General features: G+C 39.2%; 1 protein-coding gene across 1 annotated transcript in view; it reads left to right on the top strand.

Annotated features, from left to right (window-relative positions):
- Positions 1-1,349: 1,349 nt before the first annotated feature.
- CPA6 (carboxypeptidase A6) overlaps positions 1,350-20,813 on the top strand; it is a gene marked incomplete at its 5' end in the record, with an annotated part of 66,850 nt that continues 47,386 nt past the window's right edge. The window contains 4 exons of the mRNA XM_081111098.1: positions 1,350-1,388; positions 3,968-4,092; positions 8,643-8,757; positions 13,073-13,177. Of these exons, the coding sequence (XP_080967224.1) occupies positions 1,350-1,388; positions 3,968-4,092; positions 8,643-8,757; positions 13,073-13,177 (384 nt within the window). The remainder of the gene's footprint in view (positions 1,389-3,967; positions 4,093-8,642; positions 8,758-13,072; positions 13,178-20,813) is intronic.

Below are 20,813 nucleotides of genomic sequence, written 5' to 3'. Positions count from 1 at the left end.
TATTTTGGATTTATTGGGACTGTGCTTTAAGGAAATGATAACTTACAAAATGCTCCTGGGCTTGGAAAGAGAAGACAGGGCTAGGCAAAACTGGATCCAGGAATTTAACAGCCTACCAATGCCTCTGGTTTACAGGAGACCATATTCTTTGGCCACGTTTCCCTCCCAGCAGCGCACTGATACTTGAAATGTTGACACGTTGTAAGAAGGAGAGCAAGGACAAATAGGACAGTGAAAGATAAGCATTTCTTGAACAGTGTAGCTGACGTGACCACTGCCGTCATCAGAAAAGAGTGCAGTACTGTGACCTGAGAAGCAGCGTATTCTAAGATTACACGGAAATGTAATAAAAATTCAAAATTAAGGACTTTGAGTTGAGAAGTGAAATAAGTGAAAATTTATCAATTTCTTGGTAAGAGGAACTGGAATTAGGAACCTAGAAATGCTCTGGAGCAATCTTGGAGAGAATACATAATTGAAAAAAAGAAGAAAGAGATAAAAATGTGTGGTTTCTTTCATCCCGTTTACAAAATATTTAGTGCCTATTATGTGCCATGCATGATTCTGAAAACTGGGGATATAATGATGGGGGGAGGGGAAGTATTAAGAGATGGCAACAAACCTTAGTATCAAAAAGATGTCTGTAGAATAAACTGATGGTTGTCAGATGGGAGGGGGGTGAAAGGGAATGGGATTAAGAAGTACAAATTGCCCTGACTGGTTTGGCTCAGTGGATAGAGCGTAGGCATGAGGACCAAAGGGTCTCAGGTTTGATTCTGGTCAAGGGCATGTACCTTGGTTGCGGGCACATCCCCGGTAGGGGGTGTGCAGGAGGCAGCTGATCGATGTTTCTCTCTCATCGATGTTTCTAACTCTCTATCCCTCTCCTTCCTCTCTATAAAAAAATCAATATATTTAAAAAAAAAAAGTACAAATTGCCAGTTATAAAAATCAGTCACAGGGATATAAAGTACAGCCTAAGGAATATAATCAATAATAATATTTTAATAACTATGTATGGTGTCACCTGGGTACTAGACTTATCGGGATGGCCACTTCCTAAGTTATATAAATGTCTAATCACTATGTTGTAAGTCTAATACAGTAGGTCCTTCGTTCTTACTGCGCAAGGTAACGCGATTTTCACCTTAAGTCAGAACCCACCTACATAAGTACCTACGTCACTCACTCACATGGAGCACATACACAGCAGTAATGAAGTGAAACAGTAACAAAAATTTAAAAGAAAGATAACAATTCCTGACCTTTACTTGTGGTAAATAAATAATAAAACACATATGTACATACGTCGAAATGACAGAACTTTTTTTTATATAAATAAATGGGAGATGGCGATTAACCACAAATCGACGTACGTCGAGTCTGGCGTAACCCGAGGATTGCCTGTATAGTATTGAATGTCAACTGTAATAAAAAAAATTTTAAAAAAAATACTGATATAAGAATAAAAACACAATCAGAAAAAGAAAATCTGGCAAGTCCTAAAGATGATTAAAGGATTAGGAAAATCTAACACATAAAAAAAAAGATACCAAGGTGCTTTATCTCTTAAAGGCAAGAAACCAGCCATTGCTCAGTGTAGAACAAGAAAACAAAATGAAACTGTGCTATAATGTAAGAGCTTAAGACAAATGTCTGCTCTCTTATTAAATGTGGATATGAGTTAAATTAGTATGTTATCAACTCTCCTCTTTGGGAGACTAAAAAGATGTGGTTTAGTTGCATCTATTGGGGACAGTTTGATTGAGACCTAGATGCATCCTTGCCCAAGGGCTGACAGATGGATCAAATGATCTCTCAGCATCCCTTCCAGCCCCAACACTTCTGTTTTCCTAGGATTGTTGGACTAGGATGTCAGCTGAGTCAGATTTGCCCTTGCAAGTTAGTGGAGGAGTCAGCTGCTTGAAAGAAAACAGGTAGACTTTTTGTCTCCAAAATAAATGCCTCTCTACCCTTTCCAAATTAAATTATACCATCATTTTTCCTTGCATCACAAAGTATTTTTAGTCTTATAGAGTTCTTAATTGAATACCTAAGTGAAAATAAACTCAACCTTATCTGATAAAAACTTAGCAGCAAACCAAGACTGGAAATGCAGGAAGAGGGAGTCCCAAAGCAGAGAGAAAACAGACATGACTATAACTAACAAACTGCACCTAATTGATAAGCTTTAGACTTATGCAGAAGATAGCCCTCTCCACCCTCCCAGCTGAGTTCAGCTATTCATTCTTTTTAAATTAAATTTATTGGGGTAATATTGATTAATAACATCATACAGGCTTCAGGTGTGTAATCTTATAATAAACCATCTGTATATTGCATTGTGTGCTCACCACCCAAAGGCCAGTCTCCTTTTCTCACCATATATTTGACCCCCTTTAGTTTCTTCATCCTCCTCCTACCTGCCTTGCCCTTTGGTAGCTACCATACTGTTGTCTGTGAGTTTGTTGTTGTTGCTGTTGTTGTTCACTTGTTGCTTTTTGTTATATATTCTACATATGAGTGAAATCGCATGGTTCTGGTTGCTTTCCACCTTTCCTATTTTGCTTAGCATGATGCTCTCAAGACCATCCAAGTTGTTGCAAAATGCAATGTTTCATCCTTTTATATGGCTGAGTAGTAGTCCCTATTACCAGGTCTTCTTCATCCAACTGAAGGACACTTAGGTCGTAAATAATGGTGCAATGAACATAGGGATACATATGTCTTTACGAATAAGTGTTTTTAAATTTTTCGAGTTGATATCCAGAAGAAGGATTGCTGGGTCATATGGTAACTCCATTCTTAATTTTTTGAGGAACCTCCATAGTTACTGTGCCAATTTACATTTTCACCAGCAGCACACAGGGTTTCCTTTTCTCCACACCCTCTCCAATACTTGTTTGTTTCCTTATTGACAACATGTGTGAGGTGGTATTTGATTGCAATTTTGATTTGCATTTCCCTTATAGCTAGTGAAGTTGAACATCTTTTCATATATACATTGACCATCTGTGTCTTCTTGGGAAACATGTCTGCTCAGGTCCTCTGCCCATTTTTAAATTGGAATTTTTGTTTTGTTCTGAGTTGTATGAGTTCTTTATATATTTTGGATATCAGTCCCTTGTTGGAGGTATCTTTTGCAAAAATACAAGTCATTCTTTCAATGACTTTGGAATTCCTACCAGTGCAGAGCACTAGACAAAACACTAGGGCACTATAGCAAGCAGCAGACATGGCCCTTGCCTTCCTGCAAAACACTGAACACATGGTAAACACATTGTGAATTACTAAATGAAGCCTACATATACACAACAGATAACAATTGAATTGCAGTGTGCACAAAGCACCATTCTAGGCACTTGGAATGGGGTGGTAACAGAATGGACAAATCCTTGGCCCTCTGGATGCTACATTCTGGTCAAAGGAAGTTATACAATGAAAGCACAAGGTGTTCTAAGAACTATGACGAGGAAACCTACCCTAGCTGACAAGTCCTCCCTGAGAAAAGGATGTTTCTCTTAGTGAAAGGCATGTGTTGGCAAAAGAGGAGGTACCAAACCTGAAGAGGGTTCCATGTAAAGTTACCAAATGTTGTCAGACTACCACGATTTGCTTGTATAGTAGGATAAAGGGTAATATTTTTATCAGTATTATTCTAATATTTGTGCAATAAATAATATTAAACATCAAACTCATACTCATAACTGTTATCTCATTTTACCTTGTAGCTTTAATGTATTGGTCTTTATGTTTATAAATTATGATCAAATTATATATGGATATGACATAATTTAGAGAATTCAAAATCAAATAGGAGTTTTACCCTCATGATTCAAGCCCTGAGTCTAATTCCAGAATGTGTTTGATGTTACTGAATGCAAACAAGATAACATGTTTGACACTGTGACATGGATCTTTCCCACCTACACTGAATATGAATTATAGGTTGGTTCCTGCACTACAGGTGGACCTGTGGCAGCCCAGCAGTATCTCCTATGTCTCAGAGGAAACAGTCACTGATGTCCATATTCCCCAGAACGGTTCCCGCGCCTTGCTAGCCTTTTTACAGGAAGCCAACATCCCATACAAGTAAGCATTTTTTTTCATTGTTTAGTCCATTTGTACTAAGTTGAACTGAATTATAGCTGTATTCAGGTTATTTACTGAGTGCCAATGATGTTGTGTCAGGTACTGTTTATCCAACTGGGAAAACCAACATGAATATAACAATTATATTTACCTTTGAGCTTATTAATGTAATGGTAAAGAGAGAAACCACATTGACATATTTCACCATCACCACCAAGTCATCAGTATAAACACAGAAGGTATTTTTTTCTGTGGGAGGGAAGTAGAGAAGCCTAGCAATGCCTAGAAGGCGAATGAGTTTGTTTTAAATATATTTTATTGATTTTTTACAGAGAGGAAGGGAGAGGGATAGAGAGTTAGAAACATCGATCAGCTGCCTCCTGCACACCTCCTACTGGGGATGTGCCCGCAACCAAGGTACATGCCCTTGACCAGAATAGAATCTGGGACCTTTCAGTCCGCAGGCTGATGCTCTATCCACTGAGCCAAACCAGTTAGAGAAGCGGGGAGAGCTTTTTGTAGGAGCTGTTCAATTAGGCAAAGGATGAGACTCAGGACCCTGCAAACAGAGGAGACAATGCAAGCGAAGGGAAGAAGCAGCATAGTGTGTGTGCAGGAAACTGAGGTAGTTCAGTGTTATTAGTGTACAAAATTCAAATCAGAGAGTAGAAAAAAATGGTGGAGAGTCAGAGGAGGTCAGGTTGTGGGAAGAATGATGTTCACTCTTATCCTGCGGGTGGTGCTGCACAGGTGGAGGATGCAAGCAAGGGAGACACACACACACACACACATAACTGGATAGAGACTGCAATCATGGTCCAGGTAAGAGATAGTGAGGACCTGAGTCACGACCAGAGTAGTGGATCAGGAGAGCATTCAATAAAATAGTTCAGAGGCAAAACCTCCTGGACTCCTCACTTAGTTGGATGCAGGTGCAAGAGAAAGAAGTCAAGGATGATGCCAGGTCTTCTAGCTTGGGTGAATGAGCAGCCAGATTCATACAGATTTGGATATTTTCAGGTTTTCTTAAGGACTAGTTATACTAGCAGGAATAGAACAGGAGTCAAAGAAGAAATGAAAGACTTTCAAGAGAGGGAACATCGGTGGTATCAAATACTGCAGTGAGACCAGCGAGAAAAGGATTGAACAGTTTCCTCTGGATTTGGCAATAGAAACAGTGTTGGTAACTCTAATTGAGGAATTAGATTGTCAGGAGTAGGAGACAGAGAAGCAAACAGGAGGTGAGAACATGGAGCGGCAGAGGAGATGACTGCTCTTGGAAGGTAAAATAAGGAGAGAAGTAGAGAATGAGGAGTGACTACAGGGAGATGCAGTATCAATGACTACTTGAGTTTGGAATTTGTTTAGGGAGGGGGCAATTTGGGCTTGTTTATAGGCTGAGGGGAGGGGCCAGTAGGAAAGAAGATGATGATGAGATCAGAAAGAATGCAAAAGTGGAGATGTGAGTTTAAATAGTGGGAAGGAATGTTACTCTCTAAGACTGAAGACATAAGTGTGGGACTAGTTGAAAGAGATGATAACTGATGGCTACCTTTTTTGAAGAAGCAAAATTATCTTCTGAAGGTGAAGAAACAAGGGTTGAAGAATGTTCCAAGAGAAAAACTAAGGTAGGAACCAAGAAAAGAAGTTGTTGCAGATACTAGAGCTTATAGCCCTGATAAAGAGTTGCGATTTCATTGAGCAGGACCACAGAAAGATCATGGTCATAATGACATTCCTAGTGAGATACTAACTCAAGTATTCATCCATGGGGTCTAATCTGGATAGGAAAGGAGGAGAGTTTGGGAGGAATGACGGGGGTCGGGGGTGACAGGAGAATCAAGGAAGGGGTGAAGATCGTTATATTTAAAATAGGTGTAGTGTGACTGAGGACAACAAACTAAATGGAAGTTTTGACAGTGTTGGCTATTGGATATTAAGAAATCTAGGATAGAACATTTATGGCTGGTGATAAGATTCAGGGGGTAACCATGGAGCAGATGGCTGAAGTGTAGTAGTGATCATTGAGGCTGAAGTGGTCAAGAATGGGTGGATAAATCACCAGAGAATCATCATAGCACTCTTAAATCTCCTTGGCTGATGGCAAGATTAGAGGTGGAGAGATATAACAGGACGGCAATATCAGGAAGTATCCAGGAGCTAGAGAAAAGCAACTAGGAATGATATAATGCTGAAGAAAGGATAAGCTTTTCCTGGAAGTTAGAAGATTAAGGGGGAAGGAGAAATGGGGGTCCAGGAGAATGGAGGTTCCTACCTTCTGGCCCCATGTTAAGTGGAGTGGAAGAAGAGAAAGCCATAAAAGAACCTGCATCCTTAAGAGCATCCAATCTCTATTAGGGCAAGAATATAAGAGAGAGTTCTCTGAAGAGACTGGAGGATGTAGGAAGCCTATTTACAGTGAACGAGGGATTCCAGAAAGTTCACTGAAAAAGGAAGTGGAGGGATGGGGAGTCAATGCAGGATCTGAAGTGCAACGTAGTAATGAGACTAGACCGAGTGACTTACCTTTTGTTTGGAATCCTAGGATTTCGGGATTGACAAGCATGATTGTCAATAACTAACCTCAGCTACCCCCAATTTTTTAAATCCTCACTTGAGGATATGTTCCCATTGATTTTTAGAGAGAGAGTGGAAGAAAGAGAGAAATATCAATGTGAGAAAAACACTTCGATTGGTTGCCTCCTCCATGAGCCCTGACCAGGGCCCAGGCTGTGGAGGAGCCTACAACCAAGGTACGTGCCCTTGATCGGAATCAAACCTGGGACCGTACAATCCACAGGCCGACACTCTATCCACTGAGCCAAACCGGCTAGGGCAACCCCCAATTTTTTTAGCAAGTTCTGGTACTGACAAAACAAGCACAAAGACCTGTAATGATGTCTGGCGAGGCCTGGGATGGGCTCATGGCTCTTGGGATTAGTGGTGAAGGCCCTAGTCTCTGTGAAAGGCTGGACCAAGGGTGCAACATGACAGTGACCTCCCTCCCTGGTTCACCCAAATAATTCCCTGCCAGAAAAATAATTGCAGCCTTATTAAAGTACTGATTTGCTTTTTCAGTATTTTATCTGTGCTTCTACAACAGGGTAGAGGCACAGCTGTGCATAAAACTATTGTTCATATTGAACACATTTTAGTCATTGCTGTAGCTTTGATTTTTCTGAATGCCTAGCAGGAAAGAGCTTGGTAATTATATCTATAGGTGCTCAGTAACAACTCACAGGCTTCATTAATTATTATTCGCTAGAAAAGAATATACCAGTTATTTTAACAAGTCTCTATTTCCTGCTATTAAATATAGGTCATGCGGAGCTAACAGAATAAAAATCACACTGTATGTCACGGAGGATAGAGTCTAAAAATGAGTGTTTTAAACCAGTTGTCTCCTCATGGAGAATAATAATTTAGAATTATTCATTTTGTTGGTCACAAGATAATAACACATAAGAGTATATTAAATTCCACAGGACCAGTAGGTAGAGATCATTTTAATTGACTTTTATTATTAGAGCCTGGAGTATTTTCAAAATATTATCATTTACTCTGTACAGCTATACATATTTATAGCTATAGTCATCTTTAAAGCGGAGATAATGTGACCCCATGTGTCTGGCCCCTAGGTGATCAATTCCTCTTAATGACATGACAAATAAGATGACTCATTTTGCCATAAAAAAAAACTGTCATTCATTTTGTAAATTAAATACCTATAAAAATTGGTCATGGAACTTCAAATTTGGAGTTCCCTCTTCTACCCTGGAAGCTTGGGGGAGGTGGTTTTATACTAAGTGATGACATCACTTGGAAAGTTCTTTATAGGAGCTCATTCAATTGGTAGGAATAATAATCAGCTGTAAAGAACTAAGAAAATACAACAGCTACAAAAACCACTTCTGGGCTCCATTTCCTGGCCTTCTCATCAATCCATTAGTTTCCAGTAAACTACTTGCTGAGGAAAATGGGCTAGACTTGTGGTCAGCAAACTGCAGCTCGCGAGCCACATGCGGCTCTTTGGCCCCTTGAGTGTGGCTCTTTCACAAAATACCACGTGCGGGCGTGCGTACAGTGCGATTGAAACTTCGTGGCCCACGCGCAGAAGTCGGTTTTCGGCCTGGGCGAGTCTGTTTTGAAGAAGTGCTGTGGATATTTGGCTCTGTTGACTAATGAGTTTGCCGACCACTGGGCTAGACCTTCCACATCACAATTATTTTTATTTTCGGGTTGGTCTCTTTGGGCCTGTATTAAGGTGCAGGCTACGTTATTGAAAATAGCAGTATGATTGTATTTATTCACACAGTCATTCAGTTTGTGTAACTACTCAATCAATGGTAGTCATTATTACTATTATTATTAGGGAACATATGCTTATAATTTTACATTTTATATTTATTACACCATTTATTTAACAGCTTTTATTTCCTGAAAAAATAACATTTCCCAAAAGTTGGCATTCTTAGAAATTTCATAGATGCATGATTATCTTTTTATATTATCTCCATTTAATTTTCATCATGTCTATATTACAAATCCAGGATCCTCATAGAAGACCTTCAGAAAGTACTGGAAAAGGGAAGCAGTTCACAAGCTCAGAGAAATCGAAGATCCCTCTCTGAATATAATTATGAAGTTTATCACTCCTTAGAAGACGTATGTAATCAAAGGGGCTTTCCTCACTTTTTTGAAAATTAATTTTTATCAGGTCTAAGGATTGAGAATGAAGCACTAAGAGGCAGGGGCTAGATGAAGAGTATGTATAGCTCTTTATATTGCCTAGTTACCTCAGCCTTCCACTAAGCCTTTAACTAACTGCTGTATAAGAAGTAGCAAAATAATTTTAATTCATTTGCTCCACCCACCCCTACATAGGACATGGGAAACGCATTGGAAACGTGAAGTAACATTGTTATAACTGTGGTTATAAAGACCTTAACTTAAAAGTCAGGTGCACTTATTGATGGAAGGTAGAGTGAGCTCAAGTTTGAGAGCAATGATTTGGTTGAGGGATAAGAGTGAACTTTGCTTCTTACCCCACACCCTCTGCAAGTCTGTGACCTCCCAAAGGCCAAGCTTCATCTGTGGCACCTCAAGGCTTATTATTGTGCTATTATTTATTCTACCTGGAAAACACAGCAACCTCATTCCCACTACCATATCCTTTACTGTTCACCTGGACCACAAATCTCAGCTTAAGCAAGAAGACAGCTGTTTCTACTGAATCAGAACTCCACTCCCACCTCCAACCCCCAGCATATTGCATGCACCATAGCACGTGGATGTACGATTATTTGATCAATGCCTTTCTCTCTAAAAAGCTGCGAGTTCCATGAGGACAGGCATTTCTCGTTCACCACTATATCCCTAGTGGCAAGCAAATAGACCTCCAAACAGAGAGTTGAGGACAGAATGAATAAATGAATGCACATATATATTTTCCATACTTCTCTGAATTGAACAAAAGAATGCCAGGCATAGAATTCATGAGGTCCTGTTACATATTCTTAAGAGAATTTTTGGTTCTCTTGATAATGACTTTCCTTTCAAGAGTATTTCTATATATTTTATGTTACAATAAGGAAAGGTTTTTATATAACTTGGCACATGGATGTACTATTAACATGAACTAGAAAAAAGTCAAAATTTAAAATATATCTATATAGATATGTATGTATACATACATACACAGACTCATTAGACTAAGAAGGAAATATAGTACCTTCCAAAATATTTTTTTCAGCACAGATTCTTTTACATCATGGAATAGTGGGACATTTTTGTGTGACTTCCTTACTCCTCATGGAGCTTTTAAGTCAGAAATGTCACCCATCTTTCTAAGTGCCTTATTCATCCATCTCCAGTGTACCTTCTGACGACAGGTAAGTGTATGCGAAAGGATTGATGCAAATGCATCACTATAACTGGGGAATTTATTCAGATTATACCCTCCAATATGTGGCTTGATAGAATACCATTAAATGCAAAAAATAATGTCTTTTTCTCAGCACCTTCTGTTCAGTAGCAAATTATAATATATTGCACTTCAATGAACACTTTCAAGTTGTCTGAATGATTTTCTTGAAAGCAATTTCCTTTTTTTACTCTTAAATAGTTGGGAGGAAATGAAAATAAATTTTGATTTTCAAAAGGAACCCAGAACACATTAATTTTTTTAAAAACTCTGCCATCAAGATATTAATGACAAATGATAGTAGAAGGTATGCTTTAAAGAGGGAGCAATATACAGACATGAAGCTACTATTTGTAAAGGCAGAAAATAAAAGGTAACTTTAAATATCCCGAAGAAATTTAAAATAGAAATTTTGGCTTTTGTTCAATTTTATATTCCATGTGTGTTCTTTGTGTTCTGGGACCTATTGTTGTCTTGTTACCTTCTCTTCTCTAAAAGCTCTATAATTACGGAGTCTGACATGGTCTTTATTTATTTGCTTTTAGATTCAAAATTGGATGCATCATCTGAATAATACTCATTCAGGCCTCATTCACATGTTCTCTATTGGAAAATCATATGAGGGAAGATCTCTCCTTGTTTTAAAGGTAAAAGCAGGAAATTATTAGGTAAAAAACAGGAAATTAACTAAAATATTTACTAAACATTAACTTTGATCTATGGGGAAAAGAAGTGAAATGGTCTGTCATAGTGTCTAATATTTAACATTATCTGATAATTTCAGAAAGCAAGTTCCCTTAGGTTTTCAAGCCATATTGAATTTTTGCCATTGAGTATTTCAGAGAATACTAACATATTAACGCACCTAAAAAATAATGACCTTCAAAATAATTTGCGAGTTGGTGCTACATAAAAGTTATACGTCATTCCCAGCCCTTCACCTTATATTCTCTTCTACACCTCTCTGCCTCTTCACATGCAAACACTCAAAAAGATTTAAAATAAAACATCCCTCTCTACTTTCTCCCCGTCTATTGAGACCTTGACTCACTGGCCATCGTGCCCCCACCACTCTTCTAAATCTTCACTTGCCACGGTCAATGATGACCACTAGGCTTTCCTCCCATCTTTTTTACCATTCTCTCAGGTTCCTCATTCCTATCCTTTCCTTACGTTCTGGCAATCCCAGTATTCTATCCTCAAATGTGCTCTCATTCTACAAACGATCTCCGGACGGGCATATCCACCCCACGGTGTCAACAATCATTCTAGACTCTGCTATGCAGTGGTGTCCACTGTCTGGAGCTTAGCTTTAAAATGCATCCATCATTGCCTGCTTTACATTCTCATCTCAATCGTCACAAAAGCACCTCCCCTCAGAATGGCACCACGCTGCTCCCAGTCTGAAAACATGAGCATCCACCTAAATTCCTCTCCTTGATTTTTACCACCAAGAACATTCATTCTTCCTTCTAAATAACGTTTGGAGCTGCACCGACCTCTTCTTTTGTTCTCACTTATTGCCGGATCTGTTCCCCCTGGACTATCCCAATAACGGCCTCCGTACTGAACTTCCCTTTGAAACCAGCCTCTACCCTCTCACTCACCTCCACTGCTGTCAGTGTGGGCTCTCGCTCTCTCCCCCTGACTCCAAACATACTTGTCCAATGGGATTCATGATGAGCCAGCTCCATCTGCCATTCCTCCTACCGGGAAGCAGTCCCTCAGATATGGTGGTGTGCTTAGATTCTCTTCCAAGCTTGTGATGCCTCTTCCAACTTGTCTGCCAGACAAAGCTTCCAGGCTTTCTCAAGTGCTCAAATGCTCAAGAAGAAGGCCCCTCTTTTGAGAAGCCTTCTTTTCTTTTTCAGGAAAAAATTAGACATGTTCCCAAATTAACTTACACATTTTCACATCATACTGATTAATTGCTCGTATGTCTGCCCACCCCACTCGCATATAAATCCTGTCTTTCATCTTTGAATCTCTGGTGCTGAGTACAGTGTCTGACATTGAAAAGGATTTCCTGAGTGAACTAATGAATAAATGAAAACTAGATCCCCTATAAAGTCAAGAGCCACCTATCGATTACTAGGTTAGAAACCATTATAAGGTAATATTCATAATCTATACTAATAAAAGGGTAATATGCTAATTAGACCAGGAGTCCTTCCAGCCATCCTTCTGGACAAAGCCATGGTGGCAGGGCTGAGGCAGAGGTGGTTAGGGGCAATCAGGCCAGGAGAGGAGGGCAGTTGAGGGTGATCAGGCTGGTGGTGGGGGAGGGGGCAGTTGGGGGTGAGCAGGCCAGCAGGGGGAGGCAGTTGGGGGCAAGCAGGCTGGTGGGGGGGGGCAGTCGGGGGCAATCAGGCTGGCAAAGGGGGGTAGTTGGGGGTGAGCAGGCCAGCAGGCAGAGTGGTTAGGGACGATCAGGCAGGCAAGCAGGTGAGTGGTTAGGAGCCAGCAATCCCAGATTACGAGAGGGATGTCCGACTGCCGGTTTAGGCCCAATCCCACAGGGATCCCCTGAGGGGTCCCAGATTGGAGAGGGTGCAGGCTGGGCTGAGGAAACCCCCTCACTCCATGCACAAATTTCGTGCACCAGGCCACTAGTAGGATTATAAAGAAAAATCTGTCACTTAATTCTATAATTTAAGTTGTTTTGTGTTTTTCCATTTTGCGTTTAAATAAAATTTTACTTTGTCCACCTATAAAACATAGCTAATTCTTTACAAAAGACTCCTTGGGAATATTTCTGGTTTCTTGGATGGAGGCGAGGTGGAAAATTTGGCTTTTTTACTTAACAGTCACATATTCTATTAAAGTAGAGAAGCAAATCTCTTTAAGGAATTGCTATCTTCCCTGTGTATTTTTCAGTTCTTTGATTTATAATCAGGGCAATAAATGTGTTTCTGTGTAAACAAATCTGGACTTCTGAAATAGGAAATCACTTTCTCTTTTTTATGGGTTATCAAATGAAACCTTATTAAATTATGCTGGTAAGTAAATCCAAAAATAAAAGCCTGCATTGGTTACTGTGAATTCTCTTGTTTTCAGCTGGGCAGGCGATCCCGAGCTTACAAACGAGCTGTCTGGATAGACTGTGGTATTCATGCAAGAGAATGGATTGGTCCTGCCTTTTGTCAGTGGTTTGTAAAAGAAGTAAGTTAAACCTTTTACACAATGCCCATTTCAGCTAGTCGGTGGTTCCCATGTGTTTTTATTCTGTTCAAGGAACAAAACTGGGAATGTGAAGCCAGTGATACCTGCTTGAATGATAATGTATTGATTCTGAGTCGCTTTCATGTTTATGAAGACCTCTCAGAACCCTGGCTCAGCTTCTCCTCACCTCTGCCCTTAGAGGTTGGAATTACCAACCCTCATGATAGAGAAGGAACCTGGGATTCAGAGCATTTATGAATTTGTAACCAATTAGAAACCAGCCATAGTAGCTGATATATGGCAAAAGGCTAAAAATCAAATTTATGGTGTTCCAGAGAGGATTCTTATATAATATTCAACATCATTTGTCTTCTCTGTCAAAATGATCTCACATATGCTATAACAATAAAGAGATGAGCAAGTGATTGCATTTTCCCCTCCTGCTATGGATCTGTAATTTAGATACCAAAGACCTTTAACATCTGTGAATTTAACATTATCAGTATTTTTCATCGACTCTAATTATTAATGACTCATAGTGATTTCTCACTTTCCAAAGGCTTCTGTATGTTAGTGTACCTAGCGGGTCCCTATCCCAAGAATGGGCAATTTCATGAACCAACATCTTAACATGTTTGAATATTTTTCTATCCTTGTCAAGAATGTAATGACTTTCGTGGTTGTTGTTTTTTAATCTTGACTTCTTATTTTTTTAAAAGACTCTTAAAAGAAAACCAACCACTATAGTACTGGTGCTGAAAATGAAAAAGACTAAGGAAATGAAGGTTCTAAGCCAAAAAGTAACCTTACAAATATGTTTAGCCCTGTACTTACAGAGAACTATTAAGGATACCAAAGATATTTTAAAACTTCAGTCTTATAGGGAAATTATATGCTCTAGTGTGAGGTGTGGGATTTTGAGGACTCTCCTAGCCCTGTAAAATGTCAAGAAAGTACTGAATTTGTTAAACCTGCCACTACCAAACCCACAAAAGTATCCTTAATTTTATAAATATTATGTAATAATAAAATTTTCAAACTATTCCCGCTCAGTGTTTTGAGTAATTCATATTCTTTAAAAGACCATTTCACCTTAATAGGACAAACACAAAATCAAATAAGAAATTAACTCTATTACCTTGTATTAAATATCCATTGTATAGATAAACATACTGTCTGCTTTCTCAAGTTTCAAAAAGAGGAGAAATTAGTTAAGTACAGAACACCTATTGTTTCTAGACCACGGTCCTGTGTGCGATTGAAGGACATAAGAAATTTACCTCAGCCCGCATGTGCGGCCTCTTCCTTAGAACACCTAAACTTATATGTTCATGGTGTTATCTCTTTTTTGCACCAAGAGTAGAGACTCTATCTTGTTCAGTGCCAAATCCCCAGCACCCAGAGCAACACCTGGCGCTTAATAAATTTTCAAACATTTGTTAATGAATGGGAATAATGAGAATCCAGTGGTAATGAAGTGGAAAGATTTCTGAGAGAGGACTTGTCAAATCACCTCATGGAATATGAATGGTACCACCTGGATTTTTGCAAGGCACAATCTGTAAAGTCATAGGTAGCAGCTCTATAACTCAAGCTAACTGTCCAAGGAAGAGGAAGACAGTGTAACCACAGAAAAAGAAAGAGGCACATATAATGACTGCCCATTGAAAATAGTTGATATTGGAGCAAAAGCAAGAAGAATCCATGAAAGTGATGTGCCATTTTACCAAAGATAACTAAAGAAAGGCTTTTTCCTTCACCAGGCCATCTTCAAGCACGCAGGTATGTCTATCCATTTTTGTGCCTCTGCTACCCTTTCCATACCTCCCTCACTCTCCTGTTTATGGCAGTTGCTTGCCTCTCCACTTCATCACTTACATTTTCCATGAGTCAGGAGAGCAAACAGAAATTGGGGGGGGGGGGGGGGGAGACCAATGGGATCGCTTGTTTCAGTGGCCTGGTGGAAGCATTGGGGCTGCCAACGTGTGACAGCCACATGGTAGCAGTGTCAGGAGTGGGTCGACATTACAGGCTTATAAGAAATATTCTCATTTGCTTTAAAGCCCCCATTTCCACTAATGGTGGTGGTATTGGGGGCAGAGGGAATAGGGACTTGAAAGATTTAAATAACCTTAAACCTGCCTAGCATTGGAACATCATCTCTTACACACTAACTCAGTCCTTCGTTAAATCCTCAGCCTCCCAAAGAAGGCAGGGGGTGGCTGGTCCAAGAGGGGCACCAAGCAGCATCCCTTCCACAGTGACCTTCCCTTCACCACAGAAGGCCCATGACCAGCTCCCAGGCTCTCAACTCATCTACTTTTCATGCCCCTCTGGGGACACCAGGGAAGCTCTGGGCTCCCTCTCTGCCTCGCAGGAGACTGTAGGATGCTACGTCTGTCCCCCTCTTGGCTGACACATGCCACACTTCTGATTGTCCCTCCTCTCATGCAGGAACACGTGACGGTGTCCTTCCAGACATGGCGTAAACAGGACAGAGGTCCTCTTCCCTTACATTTTTTTCTCCAATCGGTCAGTGGTCTCTACCATGTCTTGATTTCCCTGGAGTTCCAACCCCAAGAGACGAGGGTACTTTCAGAAGCCAAAAGATTGGCTTCCTGCCTTTGCTTTCTCTCTTTCTTGAGTGCTCTAACCCACACTCAACAGCTTAAAACAACAGTTTCTGTGGGTCAGCAATCCAGGCGCAGGACAGCCAAATGCCTCTTGCTCAGGATCCCTCACAGGGCTGCAGGGCTTTGTTCATCAGAGGCTTGTGTGGGGGAGGATCTGCTTCTGAGCTCACTCATGTGGCTGCTGGCAGCCTCAGGTCCTCCCTGGCTGTAAGCCAGAGACTTCATGTGGGCCTCTCCATGGGGCAGCTCACAACACAACACCTGTCTTCCCTCAGAGCGGAAGAGGGAGAGAGCAGGCCCAAGCTGGAAACCATAGTCTCTTGGTTTACCTAATCTCAGAAGTGGCACCATCATTTTTGCATGTTCTGTCCATTAGAAGTGAATCACTAGGTCCAGGCCGTATTCAAGGGGAGGACATTACACAAGAGCTTAAGGACTAAGGGTGGGGAATCATTGGAGACGAGCTGAGCGGCTGCCTACCGTATCTTGTGGCACTTGCCCCACAGCCACCACACTAATGTTTACATCCTTATTCAGATGTGAACTGGAAGAAAACGTACCAAGTCTCTGGGATTCTGATAGAGCAGCAAATTGCATGGAGGTCACCAGCACACATTTAACCGTCAGGCAGCCCTGGGTTGGAACGCCAGCTCTGCCATTTACCAGCTGTGTGATCTTGGTGGGCAAGTCACTTAACCTCTCTGAACCTTAATAATAATAATATGTGACACACTGGGTTAGTGGGAAGATTAAATGATATAATGCATGTAAAAGACCTAAGAAAGTGCTTGGCATATAATAAGCACTTAATAAACTCAATGTTTAAGTGGTAATATCTACAATTTGGTATTTTTAAATAATCAACAGCAAGAGAATCATTAGAAAGGAAATCAGGCCCACTGGTGTTACTCAGTGGTTGAGCATTGGTCCATGAAACAAAAGGTCACCGGTTCAACTCCTGGCCAGGGCACATGCCAGGGTTGCAGGTTGGATCCCCAGTAAAGGGCATGTGGAAGGCAGCTGATGGCTGTTTCTATCTCTCTATCCTTCTCCCTTCCTCCATCTCTAAAAATCAATAAACCATATTTAAACAACAGCAACAACAACAACAAATCAGCAAGGATATGAAAGAACTCAACACCATCAACCAACAGAATCTAAACAACATTTATAGATCACTCCACCCAGCAACAGCAGAATACACATTCTTTTTAAGTGTCTATGGAACATATATCATGATATACCATATCCTGGGTCAAAAAACAGGACCTTCACGAATTTAAAACTATTGAAGTTATACAGACTGTTCTCTGACCACAATGAAGTCAATCTAGATATCTATAGCAGAAAAATCACAGGAAAACCTCCACACACTTGGAAATTAACATGCTTTAAAATTATCTATGGGTCAAAGATAAAAATCTCAAAAAAATTTGAACATATTAAACTGAAGGAAAATTAAAATAGAACATATCAATATTTCTGGGACACAAAGCAATGCTGAGAGAAAAAAATATGATAGCATTTAATGTATATATTTGAAAAGAAGGAAAATCTCAAAATAATAATCTAAGCTCTCACCTCAAGAAACCAGAAAATGAAACCAAAGCAAACAGAAGTAAAATATTGATAAAAGAAGAAATCAATGAAATTGAAAAAAAAAACAAAACAGTGAAACAAAGAACTGGTTCTTGAAAATGTTAATGAAATTAATAAAACTCTAGCAAGGAAGACAAAGACAAAACATAGAAGATACAAATTACCAATATTAATAATGAAACGGGATATCACTGCAGACCCTGCTGATATCAAAAGGATAATAGGACAATACTATGAATAACTCTGCACATATAAATTTGACAACTTACACAAAATGAATCAATAAATTGAAAAACTGCAACTTATTCATTATGAAACAGATAATTTGAATATCCCTATTACTATTAAGGATATTGAATTCATTATTTTAAAATTAAAAGAAATCCTTTGACCCAGACTGTTTCACTGAAGAATTCAACCAAATGTTCAAAGAAATTTAACACCAGTTCTCCATGATCCCTTTTATAAAATAGAAGAGGAAAGAGCACTTTCAATTCATCTTACAAAGCTAGTAATTGCCCTGATACCAAAATCAATCAGAGAGTAGGGGAAAAAAAGAAAACTAGAGAACAGTATCTTTCATGAAAATAGATTCAGAAATCCTTAACTAAATACTAGCAAACAGAATTCAGCAATCTATAAAAATAATTATGCCCCATGGCCAAGTGGGGTTTATTTCAGGACTGTGCGCCTGGTTGGATATTTGAAAGTTAATCAATGTAATCTAACATAATAATCTTCTCACATAATCTTATCAATTGAGACAGAGAAAGCTTTAACAAAATTCAACATACATTCATCATAAAAACTCAAAAAAATAGGAATAGAGGGGAACTTCTTCCACTTTATAAAGAACATCTACAGCCCTAACTGGTTTGGCTCAGTGGACAGAGTGTCGGCCTGCGGACTGAAGGGTTCGATTCCAGTCAAGGGCATGTAACTTGGTTGCGGGCACATCCCCAGTAGGGGGTGTGCAGGAGGCAGCTGATTGATGTTTCTCTCTCATCGATGTTTCTAACTCTCTATCCCTCTCCCTTCCTCTCTGTAAAAAAATCAATAAAATATATTTAAAGAAAAAAAAAAAAAAGAGCATCTACAAAAATCCTGCAGCAAACATTTATACTTAACGGTGAATGACTAAATGCTTCTTGATAAAATCAGGAACAAAGTAAGGATGTCCACTTTTACCACTCTTAATTAACAGAGTGCTGAAAGTCCTAGTCAGTACTGGCAAGAAAAGGAAATAAAAGGCATATAGATTATAAAGGAATAAATAAAATTATCCTCTTTGTAGATGACATAACTGTCTACATCAAAAATCCCAAGGAATCTACAGAAAAATCTATAGAACTAATAAGTGAGTTCAGCAAGATCACAGGATACAAGATAAACATACAAAAATAAATTGTATATCTATATATTAGCAACAAGTACATGGATACAAAAATTCAAAAATATGTTACCGCCTGGCTTGTGTGGCTCAGTGGTTGAGCATTGACCTATGAACCAGGTGATCATAGTTGGATTCCTAGTCAGAGCACATACCCAGGCTGCAGGCTCAACCCCCAGTGGGGGGCATGCAGGAGGCAGCCAATCTATCAATGATTCTCTCTCATCATTGATGTTTCTATCCCTCTCACCTTCTCTCTCACTCTCTGAAATCAATAAAAAAATATATATATTTAAAATTACAATACCACTTATAACTACTTGAAAAAGTAAAATACCTAGGAGTAAGCCTAACAAAACATGTACCAAAGTTTTATGCTAAAAACTACAAAACACTGGTGAAAAATCAAAATCTAAATAAATGGAGAGGAATAGCCTATTCATAGATGGGGAAACGTAACATATAAAAATGTTAATTCTTCTCAAATTGATACACAAATATAATTTATTCCAGAAAGACTTTTTGTAGATATAAGAAAGATTATTCTAAAATTTATATGAAAAGGCAAAGGAACTAAACGAGCTAAAACTCTTTGGAAAAGAATCTTGCTACCCATGTCAAAACATATTATGTGTTTATATTAGCTACACTAATCAAAAGTGTGTGATATTTGTGAAGGGATACTCAGAGATAAATGATTAGAATAGAGGACCCAGAAGTAGACCTATACTCGCATACCCAACTGATTTTCAACAAAGGTACAAAAGCAACTCAATGGAGGAAAGAAAGACAGCCTTTTCTACGTCCTGAAGCAAGTGGACTTCCATAGGCAAAAATATGAACCACAACCTAAGTCTCACACTTTATACAAAAATGAACTTAAAATGAATCTCAGACTTAAATGTAAAATGTAAAATTATAAAACCTTTAGGAAAAAATCTTCAGGATCTAAAGCTAGGCAGAGTCCTTAGACTAGACCCCAAAAGCATGTTCCATAAAATAAAAATTGATAAATTGAACATCATCAAACTTAATCAAAACCAAAAAATTTGTGTGAAAGACCCTATTAAGAGGATGAAAACAATGAGCTACAAACTGGGAGAAAATATGTGCAAACCATATATCTGATTTTTTTTTTAAAAAGGACTCACATTGGGAGTAAACTCAAAACTTGACAATAAAAATGGAAGCAATCCAATTAGAAAATGGCAAAAGACATAAAGAGACATTTCACCAGAGAGTATACCAATGGCAAAAAAAAAAAAAGCATACAAAAAGATGCCATGCCATTAGGGCAATTCAAATTAGAACCATTATGAGCTATCACTAGACACCTATCATAATGGATAAAATTAACATTATTCATATATACATAGAGAGGGAGGGAGAAAGGGAAAAGAGAGGGACACCGCCGAATGCTGGAAAGAATGCAGAAAAACTGAATCGCTCATCCATCGCTGCTGGTGAGAATGCAAAATAACAGACCTACTCTTGAAAACAGTGAACAGTTTCCTTTAAAATTACCATATGCCCCAGTAATTGCACTCTGGGCATTTATCCCAGAGAAATTAACATTTATGTTTGCTCAAAACCTGTTCAGGAATGTTTATAGCAGCTTTATTTCCAATAGCCAAAAAACTTCAAACAATCCAGATACCCTTCAATGGGCAAATGGTTAAACAAGCCAGTACATGCATGCCATGGAAAACTACGCAGCAATAAAAAGAAACAAATTATGGGCACACACACTATAACCTGAATGAAGCTCCAGGGAGTTACCCTGGAAAACCAATCCCAAGTAGATGCATACTGTATGATTTCATTTATATAATGTTCTTGAAGTGATAAAATTATAGAAACGGAGAGCAGACCAGTGGTTCCTGGCGGTTAAGGAGAGGCGGCAGAGGGAGGAAAACTGGATGTGGCCATAAAGGGGCATCGTGAGGGGTCCTGGTGGTGGCAGAAAGGCTGAATGGATATCATACTATAGTTTTGTAAGATGTTGCCATTGGGG

This window comes from Myotis nattereri (assembly GCF_964212035.1).
Source record: "Myotis nattereri genome assembly, chromosome: 17".
NCBI classification, from domain to species: Eukaryota; Metazoa; Chordata; class Mammalia; order Chiroptera; family Vespertilionidae; genus Myotis; species Myotis nattereri.
Note: the sequence above shows the minus strand (reverse complement) of the source record. Positions and strands in the feature narration are given on the sequence as shown.